Here is a 20528-nt window from a genome sequence, read left to right on the forward strand (position 1 = left end):
TGACAGGAATTTGCTGCGTAGGAAATATTGCACGAATCTGGGGGAATGTAGCTCATTATTTGGCCATTATGATGTCACGATGGCTCAAAGGGTATGACAACCATGCTGTTCTGGTGCACAGGTGAATGTTTATCTCTCACCTAGAGTAGAAGAGGACATTGTGTCTTAGACATATTGTCTACCTTTTACTATTTTGTCAAGAGAAGAGGTAGACAATATGTGCTAGAGGAGGGGTGGACTATATGTCCTAGACGAGAAGTGGACAGTATGACCTAAAGAAGACAATATGGATCAGAGAAAAAAGCACACAATATGGCCTAGAGAAGTGGTGGATATTTTGGCCAAGAAAAAAGGTGTACAAACATATTTATAGGGCCTAAATGAGTAGTGGAAAATATGAAGTAGAGAAGAGGGGAATAATGTGGCCTAGAGGAAAGATTGGCAATATGTCCTAGAGGAGAGGAGGACAATATGTGCTAGAGGACAGGTGGACAATATGTCATAGAGGAAAGGTGAACAATGCATCTGTGGCACCCCAGGAGTTTGGGTACCACAGTAGTGCTGTCTTCCTCATGGGGAGGAAAGTGCTATGTCTGGAGACAAGTGAGGTTTCCTTTGGTAGGTTTACACACACACACACACACACACACACAACACCTTCCACTTCCAGGCCAGGAGGGGGAGCACCAAGCCCTGTTTTAGGGCAGCTTCCCTCAATAAAGATCCTGGTTTAGAGGCGGAGACAGCTCAGTTTGTAGCAGAAGTCTGTGTGTGAGGACAGACAGGAGTGGAGCACAGAGGAAAGAGAGAGCTCCAGGAGGCCATGAGCAGGCCTCTGAAGAGTATCAGCGCAAGAATCCGGGTACCAGGAGCCCGAGGCTTTTGTGGATTATAAAACACAGAGCAGAACTAGAGGGTATTGTTCTAAAAGGACTTTGCCCATAATTACCTGTGGCACAGCAGCACCTAGGAGCCTGGAGTCAATGAGAACAGACCCCAGTTCTCACGGCCCGAGCTGCCTTCCATACAGATGCCTGTTCTAGGACAGCAGAATGATTAAAGACATTGATGAGACACTTAGTGGCAGCAGGGACTTAGAGACAGACAGCGCAGAGTGGTAGGCTCCCACCTGACTTACCCAGGGGAACATGCTTGTCTCTGGACTGCCTGGACTTCTCGGCCTTCCAGGGCCACGGACCGGGTCACAGCCACCGTGACATCCCCTTGTGAACACCGGACCCAGTACCGAGAACCCCTAGCCCGTGGGGCGACTCACATCCTAGAGGAGAAGCGGACAAAATGGCCTAAAGAAGAGATGGACAATATGTCCTAGAGGAGACATGGACAATATGGCCTATAATAAAAGTAGGATAAACAGAAGAAAAAAACAGCTCTCCTGTAGGAGCATGTGGTGTGAGGAAGCACAGGACTCATGTAGTTTCACGCGTGGCAAATCAGAAAAAAAAAAGTGAACCAGCTTCCAAGATAATTTTCTCCAAAGTTTATTGGTTCATTAATAAAACAGGATTAAGCAGGACATAGTTCACATGACCAGGAGTAGGAGCAACGCGTTTCAAACACACTAGGTGTTCTTTCTCAAAGCTCTGAGAAAGAACACCTATTGTGTTTGAAACGTATTGCTCCTACTCCCGGTCATGTGAACTATGTCCTGCCTGATCCTGTTTTTTATCCATGAACCAATAAACTTTGGAGAAAATTATCTTGGAAGCTAGTTCACTTTTTTCATAATAATATCAATTAGAGAGGAAGTGGACTATATGAGCTAAATGAGAGGTGGGCAAAATGACCTAGATGAGATACGGACAATATGTCATTGAGGAGAGGTTAACAATATGGATTAGAGGGGCAATTGAGAATATTTTCTAGAGAAGAGATAGACTATATGGCCTAAAGGAAAGGTGGATGATATTGATTAGAGAGGAGGTGGACAATGTGGCCTAGAAGACAGAAGGATGATGTGGCCTATAGGGCAGGTGGAGGATGTGTCCTTAAAAAATGAGGACTAAAGAAGAAACAGACAATCTAGCTTATAGGAGAGGTGAACAATGTTCCCTAGGTACAAGTCTTAAAAAAGAAGTACGGTAGATAACGTGTACTAGAGAAGTAGAGAATGTGGCCTAGAGAAAAGATAGGTAATGTGGTCTAGAGTAGAGATAGATAATGTGGCTTGAATGGTAAGTGCTAAATGTTACCTGGAGAATTTGACGTAGATATTGATGAGTGTTTAGTCCTAGAGGAGAGGTAGACAACTTGGCCTAACGAAAAGGTGGATAATGTGACCAAGATGATGGATATCCATGATGTTGTCTAAAGTTGTGTTTCTCAACCTCAGATCTAAACTACCCCAACATGGTCCAGAGAAGAGGTAGATAATGTGACATAGTGAGAAGGTTTGTGATATACTGATAGGACATGTGGACAATGTGGGCTAGAGAAAGGGTTGAAAATATAAGATGATGGAAATATGGCCTAGAAGAAAGGTAGGAAAAGGTGTGGTAGATAATGTTTCCTAGAAATGAAGTAGAAACAGTAGAATAGAGGAGAAGTTGACATTGTGTACATTAGAAATAGTGGACAATTTGAACAAAAATAAGCAGAGACATTGACAATGCGGCCTAGAGATAAATTGAATAATAAGTAGATAGAAAAAAAAGAGGCGAGAACATAGAGTTCCTTGCAGAATGGTGGTTAATGTGGCCTAAACAAGAGGTCATAAAAGTAGTGTTTGACAATATAGCCTATAAGTAGTAGAGAAAGAATGAACAATGTGTCTTGGAGAATTGGTGGCAATGTGGTCTAATGAAGATGAGAAGTGGATAATTTAGCCTACATGAGAAAGGTGGACAATGCAGCCTTAAAGAAGAAATTAAATGGAAAATGTGGCGTAGACAAGAAGAGTAGTGGACAATTTGTCCAAGGTAAAACCTGGATAATGAAGCCTAGATGATACGTGGGCAATTTACCCTACAGAATTAAATGATAAAGGTGACACATTGATACACTTACAGGAACAGTGCCGACTCAGCCGCATCACAGTACAGCAGACATGGCCACATGCAGTTCGCTATGCACGGCCCTGTCTCTTATACTGACATCACACAGCCTTCCCTGCGCTGCCTCCTTCCCAACAAAGAAGATCTTCCATCAACTATGTGGGCCAGACGGGAGACAAGAGACAAGCCAGGAGAAGCTGTGTTGTCCCCAAGCCTCATATGCAAAAACACCCCCAATTTGTGTGTATGTCTGTGTGCATAAATGATTGTGCACAACTACTTATGTATTTATATATTTATATGTTTGTGAATATGTCTTCAACTATGTATGTGCTTGTATATGTATATATTTGTGGAGAAAATGAGTATTTGATACACTGCCGATTTTGCAAGTTTCCCTCCTTTAAAGAATGCAGAGGTCTATAATTTTTATCATAAGTACACTTTAATTGTGACAGAATGTTAAAAAAAATCCAGAAAAATCACATTGTAAGATATTTGCATAATTAATTTGCATTTTATTGTACGAAATAAGTATTTGATACAATAAAAAAACAGAGCTTAATATTTGGTACAGAAACCTTTGTTTGTAATTACTGAGGTCAGAAGTTTCCAGTAGTTCTTGACAAAGTTTCCACACACTGTAGCAGGGATTTAGGAACACTCCTCCAGATCTTTCAAGTTTCGGGGCTGTCACTGGGCAACATTAAGTTTCAGCTCCCTCCAAATATTTTCTATTGGGTTCAGGTCTGGAGACTGGCTAGGCCACTCAAGGACCTTGAAATGCTTCTAACGGAGCAACTCCTTAGTTTCTTTGGTTTTGTGTTTCAGGTCATTGTTATGTTGTAAGACCCAGCCACGACTCTTCTTCAAGGCCATTAATGAGGGAAGGAGTTTGTTGGCCAAAATCTTTCGATATATTACCTCATCCATCCTCCTTTCAATATAGTGCACTCGTCCTGTCACCTTTGCTGAAAAGCACACACAAAGTATGAACTTTCCACCACCATTCTTCAAGGTTGGGATGGTGTTCTTGGGGTTGTTCTCATCCTTCTTCCTCAAAACATGTCGACTGAAGTGGATACTTAAAAGTTTTTAGGGTCTCATTTGACCACATGACCTACCCCACGCCCCCTCTGGATCATCCAGATGGTCATTGGCGAAATTCAAACAGGCCTGGACATGTGCTCGCATGAGCAGAGGGACCTTGCGTGCCCTGCAGGATCTTAATCCTTGATGGTTTAGTGTGTTACTAATGGTAAAGTTTGAGACTGTGGTTCTAGGTCTCTTCAAGTCATTGACCAGGTCCTCCTATGTAGTTCTGAGCTGATACCTGACCTTTCTCAGAAACATCCTTACCCCAGGAGGAAAGATGTTGCATGGAACCCCTGACTGAGGAAGCTTGACAGTCATCTTGTGTTTCTTCCATTTTCTAATAATTGTACCAACAGTTGTTGCCTTTGCACCAAGCTGCTTGCCTATTGTCCTGTAGCTCACCCCAGGCTTGTGCAGGTCTACAATTTTGGCCCCGGTTTTTTTAGACAGCTCTTTGGTCCTGGCCATGGTGGAGAGGTTGAAGTGTGACTGAGTGTGTAGACAGGTGTCCTTTATACAGGTAACAAGTTCAGACAGGTGTAATTAATACAGGTAATGAGTGCAGAGTAGGAAGGCCTCTTAAAGAAAAACAAACAGGTCTGTGAGAGCCAGAATTCTTGCTGGTTTGTAGGTGATTAAATACTTATTCCATGCAATAAAATGCAATTTAATTATTTTGAAATCATACAATGTGATTTTCTGCTTTTTTAATTTTTAGATTCTGTCTCTCACAGTTGACATGTACCTATGATAACAATTACAGACCTCTCCATTCTTTGTAGATGGGACAACTTGCGAAATCAGCAGTGTATGAAATACTTATTTTACCCACTATATTGTAAATATTGTATATTGTTTTATTGCATGGATAGATACTATAAATGCGTCTTGTATCAACAGATAAACCAGAACAAAGAAGGGATATTAAATAAAACCAAAATATCAGAAAAAGGAAAGAAATTAAGGTAAGAGCTGAACCCAATCAATCCCATTCCCTCTGGGATGTTTATGGCCGACTGGATTCAACTGCAATGATATAACTTGAATCAGCTTTCATAAAAAGACAATTAATATAAGGAATTATCATGCAATGCTCCTCGCATGTCATAAATGCACATTGTGGAGGAGCAGAGCCCTATATTCCTTCCTTTAAGGCCGGTTTCACACGTCCAGATAATTCCGGTACCGGAGAAATCAGTACCGGAGTTATCAATGTGTCGATGTGTCCGTGTGCTCATGTAGCACATCAGTGTGGCACACGTGCGGCAGCCGTGTGCCGCCCATGTGCTGACTGAGGACCACACGGACCGTGCAGGAGACAGCGCTACAGTTAAGCGCTGTCCCCTGCTTTTGGTGCTGAAGCCGGCATTCAGTCCTTCTCCCCAGCAGCATTTGCTGGAGAGAAGGAATGAAAAATCAAGGTTTTTTTTGTGTTAAAAATAAAGTTTGTGGTTCCCCTTCCACCTCCCATCCCCTGTGCGCCCGCCCGCTTCCCGAGAAATACTCACCCAGCTCCTGCGATGTTTGCTGTCAGCGCCGGCAGCAGGTCCTGTGTGAGCGGTCACATGGTACCGCTCATTACAGTGATGAATATGCGCATATTTATCACTGTAATGAGTGGTACCATGTGACTGCTCACACAGGACCTGCTGCCGGCGCTGAGAGCATACATTGCAGGAGCTGGGTGAGTATTTCTCGGCAAGCGGGCGGGCAACAGGGGATGGGAGGCGGAAGGGGAACCACAAACTTTATTTTTAACACAAAAAAAACCTTGATTTTTCATTCCTTCTCTCCAGCGAACACTGCTGGGGAGAAAGAATGAATGCCGGCTTCAGCACCACACGCAGGGGGGACAGCGCTTACTGTAGCACTGTCTCTCCTGCAGGCGGTTCTCCGTGTGCATGTGTGCGGGACGTATTGCGGTACGTGCTGCCGGAGAAAAGCAGACATGTCTCCGTGTTTTGTACACGGACACACGGTCCGTGAAAACACGGAGACATGTGCATAGCCCCATTTATTTGAATGGGTCTACGTGTGTCAGTGTCTCCGGTACGTGAGAAAACTGTCAGTACACGTACCGGAGACACTGACATGTGAAAGAGGCCTAAAAATGCAATCTTCATTCGCTTTGCACTTGGAGCTAGTCTAAAGTATTGGCATCTGTAAGATGTGACACTATAGGCCATGGACTCTTTCAGGAACTTTCATACGTGTATTTTGGTCTAAAAATAATTTTTGCAATTGAGTCTTGTTAAAATTTTGCAAAGTTTGGCTTTAACAAGCTTTTTATGTGCACATGTTGCATTTTGGCTGCATTTTTTCAGTGCAGATTTTTCTCAAAACCTGAAGGGTTTCCTGATGCCGGCAAAGCGAATGAGAACCTTGAAGTCTTGTGTACACGTTGCTTATTTGCTACTTTCAGATTTGGTGCAGGTTTAAATCCGTAACATGACAATTCTATCTGCAATTTTATTGCAGATTTCACCCATACTAAAGAGCGGGGAAAAATCTGCACCAAAAATACAATTCAAAAAACGCAACAAAAATGTGCGATTTTGCTGCTGCTTTTTTTTTGCCAAAAGATGCAGAAATTTTTAACGTGAGTACATACCCCGTCAGTGAGCTTTTTTCAGAAGGGAAATTTGTAACTTTTATGTGATTATTTTGTTCAAAAGTACAATTCTTCCCGCAAAACACAAGCCCTCACACGGCCATTTTGATGGAAAAATTAAAAAAAAAGTTATGGCTTTGGGAAAAACAAAAACACAAAAACGAAAATACCTCCGGTCACGAAGAGGTTAAGAAATACTTGTGTTATCAGTGATTTGAAGCCTGTGCTTTTGTGAAACTACAATTCCCAGCAGCCTTTGCAGTACAGTACCCGAGAAAGCAAAGATTGAAGAACTGATGGCAATTTATAAACCGAGCCCATAAATAAATATTTGCGTTGTATATAATGCATAATGTAAAGATTTTGCTTTCCCAATTTTTAAAATGTAACTTCATAATCATTGCTTAAAAATCCTTAAAATGATATAACAAATGTGATATCAAAAGATTAAACGTGATTTAAAAGACGCGTAATTACCGATGGGATCCATAAATACCGTCATACTGATTTATTCCCGGCCATAATCCGCTTCCTCTAAACATTACGGACAATGCACCTTGGTACTGATCTATCAAAGGTTGTATTTAACAGACAAAAAAAAAAGAGCCGATTTGCATAATGTTTGCATAATGACTCAATTTTGCCATATTAGATGCAGTGACATAACATTTTTTGATATCATAACGCTGGGTCATAAATTGACTCAATGTCATTATGCAAAATAATGCAAATGATATCATTTTTGTACAATGTTTGCTCGGGAGCTCAGCTCATGATGGAATGACCCTCATCACAGAGGGCAGTAAAAGGAAATACCTGAAATAAATGGCTTCATAAGACCACAAAGAGGAGAATTAGGCATGAATACGTTACCTTGGAGCCTCCAGATGATGCCTTAGCGCCGGAGTCGCGAGACGGAAGGGTCTGGGAACAGACTCCGGCCTCAGTCTGACGAGCGCTTATCATTCCTGATGTATTAGATTTATCCCAATAGCTATATTTGTCTTAAGGTCAATGTGCTAATATGGTGTAGAAAGATATAAATGTATCACATAATATATAGTAACATTACAATGAATAGTACAATTGGAAGAAAATGTAAAAATTTTGTAAAATATTCAGCTGTATCTAATTATCTCTCAAATATATGGACTGGATTCACTCTCTATGGCAGCGGTTTGAGGTAGGCACAGGCTTAAAGTTGTTTAGTGCAAAAGAGGTGGATTTATTGCAGTCCATAAGTCTTCACCCAAGAGAAACAGCCTTTCTCCGACAAAATGGTATAACATAAAATAAACAGTCCCCTGGACCCATTTCCAAAGGACTCCACACAAATCTGCACAGGATCACCAATCTTTCCACCTTCACATATACACCCTGAATGAGGCAGCTGAACTGCCTAAAATAGCCCGTTCCAAGTCCTGGAACTAGAGGTATAGGAACGCACGGTCCCACCCCGGTTTTCTCGCTGTTTCTAAAGCCTGGACCCAATATCCTGGTACATTAAAAATACTTCTCAGCATTGCTTCTCCAGGAACCTGCTGTAGAAGGCATTTGGTGTGCCTTCTAAATAGCTCAACACACAGCCATCAATGTCTAAACCGCTGGCAACAAGTGAGTACACCCCTGAGGGAAAATGGTCAAATTGTGCCCAAGGTGTCAATATTTTGTGCCCCCAACATTATTTTCAAGCATTGCCTTAACCTTCTCTGGGCATGGAGTTCACCAGAACTTCACAGTTTGCCACTGGAATCCTCTTCCACTCCTCCATTATGATACCACAGAGCTTGTGGATGTTGGAGACCTTGAACTCCTCCACCTTCTGTTTGAGGATGCCACACAAATGCTGAAATAAATGAAATACTGCCCTGCGACCCAGTTTCCGAAGGGAGGAGATCATGCTTTGCTTTAGTATGTCACAGTGCAGGTTGGCATTCATGGTTCCCTCAGTGAACTGTAGCTCCTCACAGCCAGCAGGACTCTTGCAGCCCCAAACCATGACACTCCCACCACCATGCTTGACTGTAGGCAAGACACAGTTGTCTTACTACTCCTCATCTGGTTACTGCCATACACTCTTGACACCATCTGAACCAAATAAGTTTATATTGGTCTAAACCACAGGACGAGGCTTTAGGAATCCATGTCCTTAGTCTACTTGTGTTCAACCAAGTGTTTGCGGCTTTCTTGTGCATGATCTTTAGAAGAGGCCTCATTCTGGAATGACAGCCATACAGACAAGTTTGATGCAGTGTGCGTTGTGTACTGTGAGCACTGACAGGCGGACCCCCTCACCCCTTTAAACATATGCAGCAATGTTGGCAGCGGATTTGACCGCTGCGGATCCACAGAAGTTTCCCATGAGTTTACAGTACAATGTAAACCTATGGGAAGCAAAAACCGCTGTGCACATGCTGCAGAAAAAAACGCGCGGAAACGCAGCGGATTACATTCCGCAGCATGTCACTTCTTTTCTGCGGATTTTCACCTGCTCCAATAGGAAACTGCAGATGAAAATCCGCAGAACAAACCGCAGTAAAAACCGCGATAAATCCGCAGTAAAAACCACGACGGGTTTTCACTGCGGATTTTGGAATTCTGCTGCGGAAAAATCCGCAGTGGAATCCGCAAAGTGTGAACTTAGCCTACAGCTGCAATAAATCAGATGGAAATCTGCTGGGAATCTGCAGGTAAAACGCAGGTCATTTTACCTGCGGATTCTGCAGAATCCGCATGGAAAAATCTGCAAACAAATCCTCAATGTGTGCACATACCACGTGCAGGAAACGCTGCGTGTCTGACGCTGCATAGAGCCGCAGCGTCAGACACGCAGCGTCCAGATGTTACAGCATAGTGGAGGGGATTTAATGAAATCCTGTCTCCACTATGCGTGGTAACACGCACGCGGCGGCCCTGCGACTCCGGACATGCTGCGCGTCTTTTCAGATCGCAGCATGTCCGTATATCTTGCGGCGACGCTGCGTCGCCGCAAGATATAGCACAGGGCCCTGTGGTGGGGAGCGATGATGCCGGATGTGTGCTGTGAACACATTTGGCATCATCGCGTCCCAGAAAGGGGGCGGAGCTTAGCGCAGAGCGGCTAAGCCGCTCCGGCGATACCGCCGGCCATCCTGAAAGTGGACACATACACTTAGTGGTTTTGCTGCAGATCTCACACATACTAATGTGTCGGGAAATTCTGCAATAAAAACAAAATGAGGCAAAAACACACGTATGTTATGCAGCATTTTTTCCTGCCAACACATCAGGATTTGCAGCAGAATTTTCTGCTGCAAATCTTAAATATATGCACCTAACCTAAAGCTATATTCACATGTTGCGTTGATGCAGCTTTTTTTTTTTTTTTTTTTTTGCTGCCTTTTAAACTAAGAACGTTTTTACAGTGACAGATAAAACTATGACATTTCAGATATCTTGTACACATGATCAATTTTGTTTCCTGACTGAATTGGAAAATTGTTGCTTTTTTGAAAACTGCAGCGTGTCAATCATTTCAGCGTTTATGCAGCATATTTTTCACCCATAGAAAGCAATGTGGTAGTGGGTCCTGGTTTTACTAGCAACCGAAAGAGCCAGTGCAGGTCTTGTGATGTCTGATTTATGGCACCTGGTGCTGTCTCACTGGGTCTGTGTGTGCAAGGTGAGGAGGCCTTACATGTGTAGCTCAGGCCGTGCTGGAGTCTGAAAGTGAAGCCCATGTGTTATATGGAGTGGAAATTTTCCATTAATAAACAACGAACTGAATCCTGTGTGTGAACCAGCGTCTACCACAGAGTCGCTCCAAGAGTTATTCAACTATGTGTGGGTGAGCTGTAAAATGGACGTACCCTTTAAAGCGGGTGGAAAGTTAAACCATTCATTCTGCATGACCGCGTCTCCGCTCATAAGCTGTTACCATCTTGTGTTCATTCTCCGCACTGCTTTGTCCTTGATACGTTGTTGCTGATTATTTTATTTTCATACACTTAACATATTCCCCCTGAGGTTCCAGCTTCCACCTTTCCTCCTGTTGTCACATTCCATTATCCGATCTGTTTCTGCTTTTCGTCATCCGCTCCTTCCATACACCAGTTATTTGCTTCCTCATTCTGCTTCTCTCTCCTTTGATCATTCTCTTCGGTCATTTTAATTGTCTTATAACAACAAGTTCAAAAGTATCTATAATTCCAAACGATGAAATAATCTACATTCTGAATGGGGCTTCTCTATTTGTATCATGTAACTTTCCTATACAGAGTTTGGCTGGGTTCACATTGCGTTAGTAGGTGTCCGCTAACGGAATCTGTTACATGGCGCAACTAACGCAATGTAACAGATCCGTTAGCGCACACATTGACCGCAATGTAACTAACGCATTGCTAACATATGCCATTTTCGGCATGCGTCAGCGATGTTCCGCTATTTTCTGACGGACCTCAAACACTGCTTGCAGCGTTCAGGGTCTGTTCTTCACTAGCGCAAATCAGGCATCTGCGCTAGCGGGATCGCTAAACGCAATCCCTTTTTGTACATTGCGTTAGCGCATTCCGTTAGCGTATGCGCTAAACGGATTGCACTAACGCAATGTGAACCTAGCCTTTCCTTTTTTATGCTTCAGAAAAACTCCACCCTTGTCCGTGGCTTGTGCCTGGTACTGCAACTAAACCTCATTAAAGTAAGATTTTTGAACCAAATAAGTAATAATAACTCCTCTAAAAATGTTCTCTAAGCTATAGTTACAAACAGTATGTAGTTTGTAACTATAGAAGAAGGCAATAAGAATACAAAAATGAGGCCAAAAAGGGAACAAAAAAAACCTTTGGGCAGATTAGTACCCAACTACTGACCCAATGCCTTTACCTTCTAACACCATTTATCAAATGACTTTTAACCCCTTCATGACCTTGGGATTTTTCGTTTTTCCGTGTTCGTTTTTCGCTCCCCTCCTTCCCAGAGCCATAACTTTATTTTTCCGTCAATTTGGCCATGCGAGGGCTTATTTTTTGCGGGACGAGTTGTATTTTTGAACGACATCATTGGTTTTAGCATGTCGTGTACTAGAAAACGGGAAAAAAATTACAAGTGCGGTGAAATTGCAAAAAAAGTGCAATCCCACACTTGTTTTTTGTTTGGCTTTTTTGCTAGGTTCACTAAATGCTAAAACTGACCTGACATTATGATTCTCCAGGTCAGTACGAGTTCATAGACACCTAACATGACTAGGTTGTTTTTTACCTAAGTGGTGAAAAAAAATTCCAAACTTTGCTAAAAAAAAAAAAAATAAAAAAAAAAAAGTGCCATTTTTCCGATACTCGTATCGTCTCCATTTTTCATGATCTGGGGTCGGTTGAGGGCTTATTTTTTGCGTGCCGAGATGAAGTTTTTAATGATAGAATTTTGGTGCAGATACGTTCTTTTGATAGCCCGGTATTGCATTTTAATGCAATGTCGCGGTGACCAAAAAAGTAATTTTGGCGTTTCGAATTTTTTTCTCGCTACGCTGTTTAGCGATCAGGTTAATGCTTTTTTTAATTGATTGGGCGATTCTGAGCACCGCGATACCAAATTTGTGTAGATTTGATTTTTTTTTTATTGATTTATTTTGATTGGGGCGAAAGGGGGGTGATTTAAACTTTTATATTTTTTTTTATTTTTTTCACATTTTTTTTTTTACTTTTGCCATGCTTCAATAGCCTCACACAGCACAATCGCCTCTGCTACATAGCAGCGATCTGCTGTTCCCTGCTATGTAGCAGAATTGCAGGTGTGCTGTGAGCGCCAACCACAGGGTGGCGCTCACAGCTACCAGCGATCAGTAACCATAGAGGTCTCAAGGACCTCTATAGTAACAATAGAGAAGCATCGCCGACCTCCGATCATGTGACAGGGGTCGGCGATGCCGTCATTTCCGGCCGCCCGGCCAAATGCGGTAGTTAAATGCCGCTGTCTAGTTAATAGGTGCGGGCAGATCGCGATTCTGCTCGCGCCTATTACGGGCACATGTCAGCTGTTCAAAACAGCTGACATGTCCCGGCTTTGATGCGGGCTCCCTGCCGGAGCCCGCATCAAAGCAGGGGATCTGACCTCAGACGTACTATCCCGTCCGAGGTCAGAAAGGGGTTAATAAAACCTTAAGGTCCCGACTATTTTTTAATTTCTGTTCTTTAATCTTTTTCTCTCCTTTGTCCAGGAGCCATAACTTTAACTTTTTTATTTTTCTATCAGCATGACCATATGAGGCCTTTGTTTTTTTTTTTTTAGCAAGATCCGTTGTAGCTTTGAATGTGCCCATTTAATTTTGCTATTCAATGTGCAGAAAAATAGGGGGAAAAAAAGGTAAAGTGGGTTGAAATAGTGTGTGTGCGGGATAATTAAATTCTGCCACTGTTTTGTTTTGAGAGTTTGTGAAAAAATACAGGGCAGTGCGAATACAGCAATACAAGACTGTGTTATTTTTCATTAGTTAAGTAACAAACAAAAAAAAGTAGCTTGTCAACATTTTTGCTTTTTTTTTTTTTAATGCAAACTTTAAACTGCTGATAAAAAGCAGTTTTTGTCAGGGTACATTTGTCTTTTGTCTTCAAAAACTTTCTGCAAAAACGCTGCAAGTGTGTGCAAGAGAGTTCAGAAATCTCATACTTTGCAGGTACTGTAAAACACTGCTGAAAAAAAGGCTATTTTCAAATACTGCATAAAAAAATGCAGAGTGTGAACATAGCCTTAAAGGGAACCTGTCACCTGAATTTGGTGGGTCCTTTTTTGGGTCATATGGGCGGTGTTTTCGGGTATTTTATCAACCCCTGCTTTGCCGCTGTGTTCCGGGACATAATGGTTTTCAGCTTTGCCCGCAGTTGGGCAAAGCATACTGCATGTGCGCATGGCAAGATTGCTTTGCGCACGCATTAATTAGGGAGGAAAGCGAATCAACAACAAGTCAATCTTGCGACCAGCGTGCGGCCAGCGGGAAAAAAGAGGTTAATAAAAGACCCGAAAACGCCACCAATATGACCCAAAAAAGGACCCACCAAATTGACAGGTTCCCTTTAATGAATCAGCAGGGTGCAGAGTGCCGTCTTGCTACAAAGCTTACTCTTGTCTGGGACTTGAGTAAGATTTGTGGTGTAAGGAAACCCACCGCTAGTTCTAACCACTTAGTTGCAACTGAGTGAAAATGACATGAAAATGCCAAAAAACGCAGAAAAAAATTGCGCAGCCTCATGGTGCACATAAATTTTGCAGCTTTGATAAATCGGGGCCGTAATTTTTTTTTTCACTTTTCCGTCAATTTAGCCAATTGGGAGTTTGTTTCTTGCATGATGACCTGTTGGTTTTATTGACCCCATCTTGGGGTACATACAATATTTTGATTGCTTTTTATTTTTTCAAGATGTTTGGTGACCACAAACTAAGTTCTGGCTCTTCACGCCGCATTCAGACTTCCATTTTTTTGCGTACAAGTGTAATCGGTGGTTTTCACAGGTAGCACTCATACCTGTGATAGTCAATGGAGCCATTCACATGTCAGCAGTTTTTTTTTTTTTGTAGACCAAGCTGTTCACGAAAAATCACCGAAACGTATGATTTTGATCAGAGAGACGGATCAAAATCGCCAAAGCAAGTCTATGGGTCACACACAATCATACTGCACTTGGTTTACATCTTAGTGTGGTCTATTTTTCTCGAGAGAAAAATGAAAGCCTCAGTTAGGCCTTAATTTTTTTATATGATTTAACGATACATTCAACTTTGTTTTAAAAATTTGAGAAAAATGTTTAGACTAAACATAAAGAGCATATTTGATTTTGCCCCAAATTCATGAAACTTGAGCCAATTTTGAAGAGTTTGGTGCAAAAAGATAAACAAATATCGCAAGACATAAAAAGAAGAAAAAAAAAACAAAACAGGCAAATGATTAATCAGGTTCTCAGTCTTTCTGTCTGTAAACTTTAACTATTGAAGTTGCTTTTCTTAATTTATACAAACTCATTGAGTGTGGACTCAACATCTTTTTATGTTCTAGGAAAAACTGGACTGCTACGTATGTCGTGCTTTCCGAAGAACGGCTGGAATTCTACAAGGACGCCAAGGAGCTGACAGCAAATATGGTCAGTGCATTCTAAAGACTTCTATAGTTTGGATCTAGTAGGCGATGGCGCTGACGTATCACTCTTTAGTTGGATAACATGACCTGTCCATTACAACTTTGAGAAGCCATGAGATCACTTTATGTTCAGTGGGGACCATACAGTCCTCAAAATGAAGGACAGTAGGACTAGTTAAGCAGTTTTTCATGCAAAGTGATGCTCCCATGTTATGCAGACAACTTTTTGAAGTGGTTTTTGCTTTTTTATCAACATCGACAGGCACCCCAATGGCTAGACCTCCACCAATCAGGAAATTATTTTTTTTAATTTTATTTAATAACACAACCCATCTGATTTTCTTGCATGACTTGACTTACTGCAGATTTTTGCTTCTGCAAACACCAATATGACGCATGTATATTTCCCAAGTGGTGCATGCATTGGCTAAAGAACTAAACATTGCATCTAGACTGCACAAGTCTTATGATGTTCCTTTGTCATTTTATTATTTTACTGTATTATAAGTGTAGAGGATCCATGATTCTTTCTGTCAAAGCATCATATAAGCCAAAGATCACTTTTTAAGGGGGCCTCATCAGTCACTGCCAAAGTCCATCGCATTGAAGATCCAGCACTGTGTTGTGGCTTCCACCTATTACTCAACCCATAAAAACAGATGTAATCTGACCCAAAAACTCCTAAAGATTAGAAAGTTATCCGATTGACAGTTTCATAAGAAATTATAACCGAAAAAAGGAGACATTTTTTTCCCAACTGTAGAGTGAAACTAAGGCTCGACTTTTCATTTTGTGATAAATTTGGGTTCCACCAAAATGTTTCTCTAATGGCGAAAAAAAATTATGCAAAGCCACTAGAATAATGTCCCTTAATTTATATTTTTACCCTACAGGGAAACATTGTGGTCAGATTACAATTGTGGAAAGCTATGATTTTATCTTAACCATAAATGTCCCCTATGGGGGGGGGAAATGAAAAACCCAAGGATTTGTATACCCTTGAAACTCTAATGATTGTCATTGGACCAGTCGTGATTATTTTTCCCTTTAGTAGAACATTACATTTGTGATTTTTACATGACTTTGATGCTTTTACCAACTCTTGAACAAAATTTCCAGTAGTTCATCCTTAGCCAAATGTAACCTCTTATAGAAAGGCATTGAATTCCAAAAATGCATTGCTTAAAGTGTTTCAAGAAGTAACTTAGAAATATTACGGGGACTCAATACTGCCCAAAACATTAAGTCCAAGTGCTAAAATATAAAAACAACTAATCTCTTACTGTTGATGAAAAGAAAATAAAATTACATAAAATGTAATAATAAGGGCAGAAATGCGAGTCTAGTATTGCGCATAAATTAGTAAAATGCGTGATTCCTGTCCTAGAAAGCCAACGGTAGCGCTCGCTATTTCTTCTATTGCAACTGTTACAGTTTTAGAAGCAAGCACTTGCAGCAAATTCCACTTTGTACTTTTTTTTTTTTTTCCACATTGTGCCCGAGGAGGGAGCATTGATCTTCGTTTTCCCAGATATGACAGATAAGTTGTTGAGACAAATCTGGCATGTATTCTTATAGCCTTAGATATAATGCTGTGAAAGTTTACAAACCTCTGTGTGGCAATAAAGGGAGAACAAGTCAATGAGAGGATGATGGTGCAGGGACATACAGAAACGCGTTTGACAGAGCCCCATTGTGAAGGATACCCAAGGCTGGATGAGACCTGCCATACCTTATTGGAATGATGGCTGCCCGAGAAGGTGATTTTCAAGCTGGAGTCACTTAGAATAAGCCATTTCCTCTTTTGGCAGGTGACAAAGATCAGTTTAGTCCTCGCTGCCAAGAGTATCTGTCATAACGTATCTCTTTCTAATAAATGAAGAAAATATGAAAAACAAAGCAGGAAGGAAAGTGATATTTTTTATTTGTCACTGACTCAAGCATGGAGAGGACAACTTGTTGTCACAAAGCAAAGTCAGTAGAAATGAACATCAGGCTGCGCCTCTTGACGGCAAATTCACCACTGTTGACCATCTAGGAATAACAGTGTATTAGAAAAAAAAACATTATAGGGTTTAAGACAGAGTTAAAAAATTGAGGAAAATTTTTTTCATTTGAAGAAGGCTAAACAATTTCTTTTTTTATGAAATCTTCTAGATTTCCCCCCAAAAATTTTGTGCTACATAATTATCTAGCGCAGAGTGAGCTTTAATGAGGTTGTCCATTCAATTAGAATTTTTTGAAAACAAAAAAAGATTTATAGACCATGGAATGCTCCTCTGGCTCTTTAAATATATAAGTAGCCTCTTCAGAAGGAAAAGGAGGCTTCTCACCCAGCCAAAGAATATATCTTGGTTTGCGCTGAGGAGCGGCAAACACCCTAAAACATACACTGTGTGCAGAATTATTAGGCAAGTTGTATTTTGATCACATGATACTTTTCATACATGTTGTCCTACTCCAAGCTGTTCAGGCTGAGAGCCAACTACCAATTAAGTAAATCAGGTGATGTGCATCTCTGTAATGAGGAGGGGTGTTGTGTAATGACATCAAAACCCTATATAAGGTGTGCTTAATTATTAGGCAACTTCCTTTCCTTTGGAAAAATGGGTCAGAAGAGAGATTTGACGGGCTCTGAAAAGTCCAAAATTGTGAGATGTCTTGCAGAGGGATGCAGCAGTGTTGAAATTGCCTAACTTTTGTTATGTGATCACCGAACAATCAATCGTTTCATGGCAAATAGCCAACAGGGTCGCAAGAAGCGTGTTGGGCAAAAAAGGCGCAAAATAACTGCCCATGAATTGAGGAAAATCAAGCGTGAAGCTGCCAAGATGCCATTTGCCACCAGTTTTGCCATATTTCAGAGCTGCAGCATTACTGGAGTAACAAAAAGCACAAGGTGTGGGATACTCAGGGACACGGCCAAGGGAAGGAAGGCTGAAAAACCACCACCTCTGAACAAGAAACATAAGATAAAACATCAAGACTGGGCCAAGAAATATCTTAAGGCTGACTTTTCAAAGGTTTTATGGACTGATGAAATGAGAGTGACTCTTGATGGGCCAGATGGATGGGCCAGAGGCAGGATCAGTAAAGGGCAGAGAGCTCCACTCCGACTCAGACGCCAGCAAGGTGGAGGTGGGGACTGGTATGGGCTGGGATCATCAAAGATGAACTGGTGGGACCTTTTCGGGTTGAGGATGGAGTGAAGCTCAACTCCCAGACCTACTGCCAGTTTCTGGAAGACAACTTCTTCAAGCAGTGGTACAGGAAGAAGCCGGTATCGTTCAAGAAAAACATGATTTTCATGCAGGACAATGCTCTATCACATGCCTCCAACTACTCCACAGCGTGGCTGGCCAGTAAAGGTCTCAAAGAAGAAAAAATAATGACATGGGCCCCTTGTTCCCCTGATCTGAACCCCATAGAGAACCTGTGGTCCCTCACAAAATGTGAGATCTACAGGGAGGGAGAACAGTCCACCTCTCGGAACAGTGTCTGGAGGCTGTGGTGGCTGCTGCACGCAATGTTCATCGTAACAGATCAAGCAACTAACAGAATCTATGGATGGAGGCTGCTGAGTGTCACCATAAAGAAAGGGGGCTATATTGGTCACTAATTTTTTGGGGGTTTTTTTTTTGCATGTCAGAAATGTTTATTTCTAAATTTTGTGCAGTTTATATTGGTTTACCTGGTGAAAATTAACAAGTGAGATGGGATTATATTTAGTTTTTATTAAGCTGCATAATAATTCTGCACAGTAATAGTTACCTGCACAAACAGATATCCTAAGATAGCCAAATCTAAAAAAGAAACCCACTCCAACTTCCAAAAATATTAAGCTTTGATATTTGAGCCTTTTGGGTTGATTGAGAACATAGTTGTTGATCAATAATAAAAAATAATCCTCTAAAATACAACTTGCCTAATAATTCTGCACATAGTGTGTGTCAGCAAATTTAGTTTCTGGTTTAGATTCTTATCCTAAGTTATGCGGCAAGGCTTGAAAAAGGGTGGTGCCAGAGATCAACTCATCTTCCTTCTGAAAAGGCTATATCCATATGAAAAAAGTTTATAATTAAACTATGAAAAGAAATGATACTTGCCTTACCAATTCCTTCCTGCTCTCATGCCGATGCTCTACTGGTCCTTTTGTAAGTCTTTGGACTCCTTTGTTCCAGGAAAGAAGTATCTTGCCTCGCCAAATCAGATCTTTTGCTTTGCACTGAGGAGGGGCAAACCCCCAGAAACACATGTCTACAAATGGAATTTCTGGTTTGGCTCCTTAACCCAAGTCATATGGCAACGCTCATTAAAGGGTCAATATTGACTTTTAGAATTGCTACCTCAATAGTTGGTGGCAGAGATCAAATGCTCATCCTTCCGAAAAAAAAAAAGGTTATAATTTTATAATGGGAGATTATAGCAAAATGATACTCCTCTTTTTTACTGTTAAACAGACCCTTGCTTCGCAGTTTAGTTTTTTTTTCAAAATATGCATTTTGGTAAATGTGGATATTTGTAATATTTGAGTAGAATTTAAATATGTATTTGCACATCTTTTCCACACTATGTAACATTAAGTGATTTGTAAAAAATAACATTTATATAAATAATTTTCAGCCCTAATAATATATATATATTAGGACCCTGTGCGCAATTTGCTGCTTCTTAACTCTCATCATTGTATCTATTAGCCCATGTACAATGACAATTTACGAAAACCGTCTCATTAGAGATCATAAAAGTCTATAAAATACTCCAGTTCTATCTGTGCCCATATATCTTTTCTTTCTGCAATGTTCATCCATGATTGAGTCTTCCTATAGGAAAAACATTTCTTTTCATCTGACTTTTATTTGGATAGTGATTTGCTTGTTAAATATTTCCACCTTCTGCTTTCGATATTACAGATTTTGTATCTTGTGTTTATAATTAGTGAAACTTTTTGATGGGTTAAAAAAAAAAATCTTTCAAAATTTGAAAATGGGTAAAGAAATCATAGAAATAAAAAGTTAGGAAAACTTCTCTAATTTTATATTTATTTTGTATAAATTGTGAAACAGGTAATATATCCGCAATGTTTGTGTTTATAAGTTTAGACACAATCGAAGGTCTAACATGTTCAGAGATCTTAATGAAGTGGTCAATGAGGGTACATAAACCAACAGTCGAGTGGAGTTGCACCTACTAAGGCCCATGATTGGCTGCAGTTGTCTGGAACTCTGATAACTCCCCATTCAAGTCACCCGACCGCTGCAGCCAATCATGGTAATTAGTCGTCAAGTGATCGAAGAATGGACCATCATTACTTCTGTACAGCTAGTGACCGCAAAAACAAACAGGTTTAGAGTAGATGAGTAAATATCACTTAATTGTTTTTTTAACTTATTTGTATCTAAAAGCAAATGTGTTTTCATGTTTCCAGAAATCCGGCACTAAATCTGAGTACATAGATCTACGGGGGGCGCTGATTGAGTGGACAAATGAGAAATCCAGTCGGAAAAATGTGTTCCAGGTAAAACAATATTTTCTTCAAATTTTAAGCTTGTGGTGACTTATTGCATCTAATCAAGACCATGAGAGGAGAACAATGCACAATGTTGCCGCATCAAATATTTCTCGATAGGGACATGTAGAACTGTCACCAAAATTCCCAATTCCATCTTAGACCTGATGAAGCTGGTGTACTTAGTTTGAAAGCCTA

The 20528-nt window shown here is 40.9% G+C and overlaps 1 protein-coding gene across 1 annotated transcript in view; it reads left to right on the forward strand.

Moving 5' to 3' along the window:
- The window catches only part of ARHGAP15 (Rho GTPase activating protein 15), a 696217-nt gene that overhangs the window by 128368 nt on the left and 547321 nt on the right, over positions 1–20528 (forward strand). The window contains exons 5-7 of the mRNA XM_069732881.1: positions 5010–5074; positions 14741–14825; positions 20250–20339. Of these exons, the coding sequence (XP_069588982.1) occupies positions 5010–5074; positions 14741–14825; positions 20250–20339 (240 nt within the window). The remainder of the gene's footprint in view (positions 1–5009; positions 5075–14740; positions 14826–20249; positions 20340–20528) is intronic.

This window comes from Ranitomeya imitator, chromosome 7, assembly GCF_032444005.1.
Source record: "Ranitomeya imitator isolate aRanImi1 chromosome 7, aRanImi1.pri, whole genome shotgun sequence".
Lineage (NCBI taxonomy): Eukaryota > Metazoa > Chordata > Amphibia > Anura > Dendrobatidae > Ranitomeya > Ranitomeya imitator.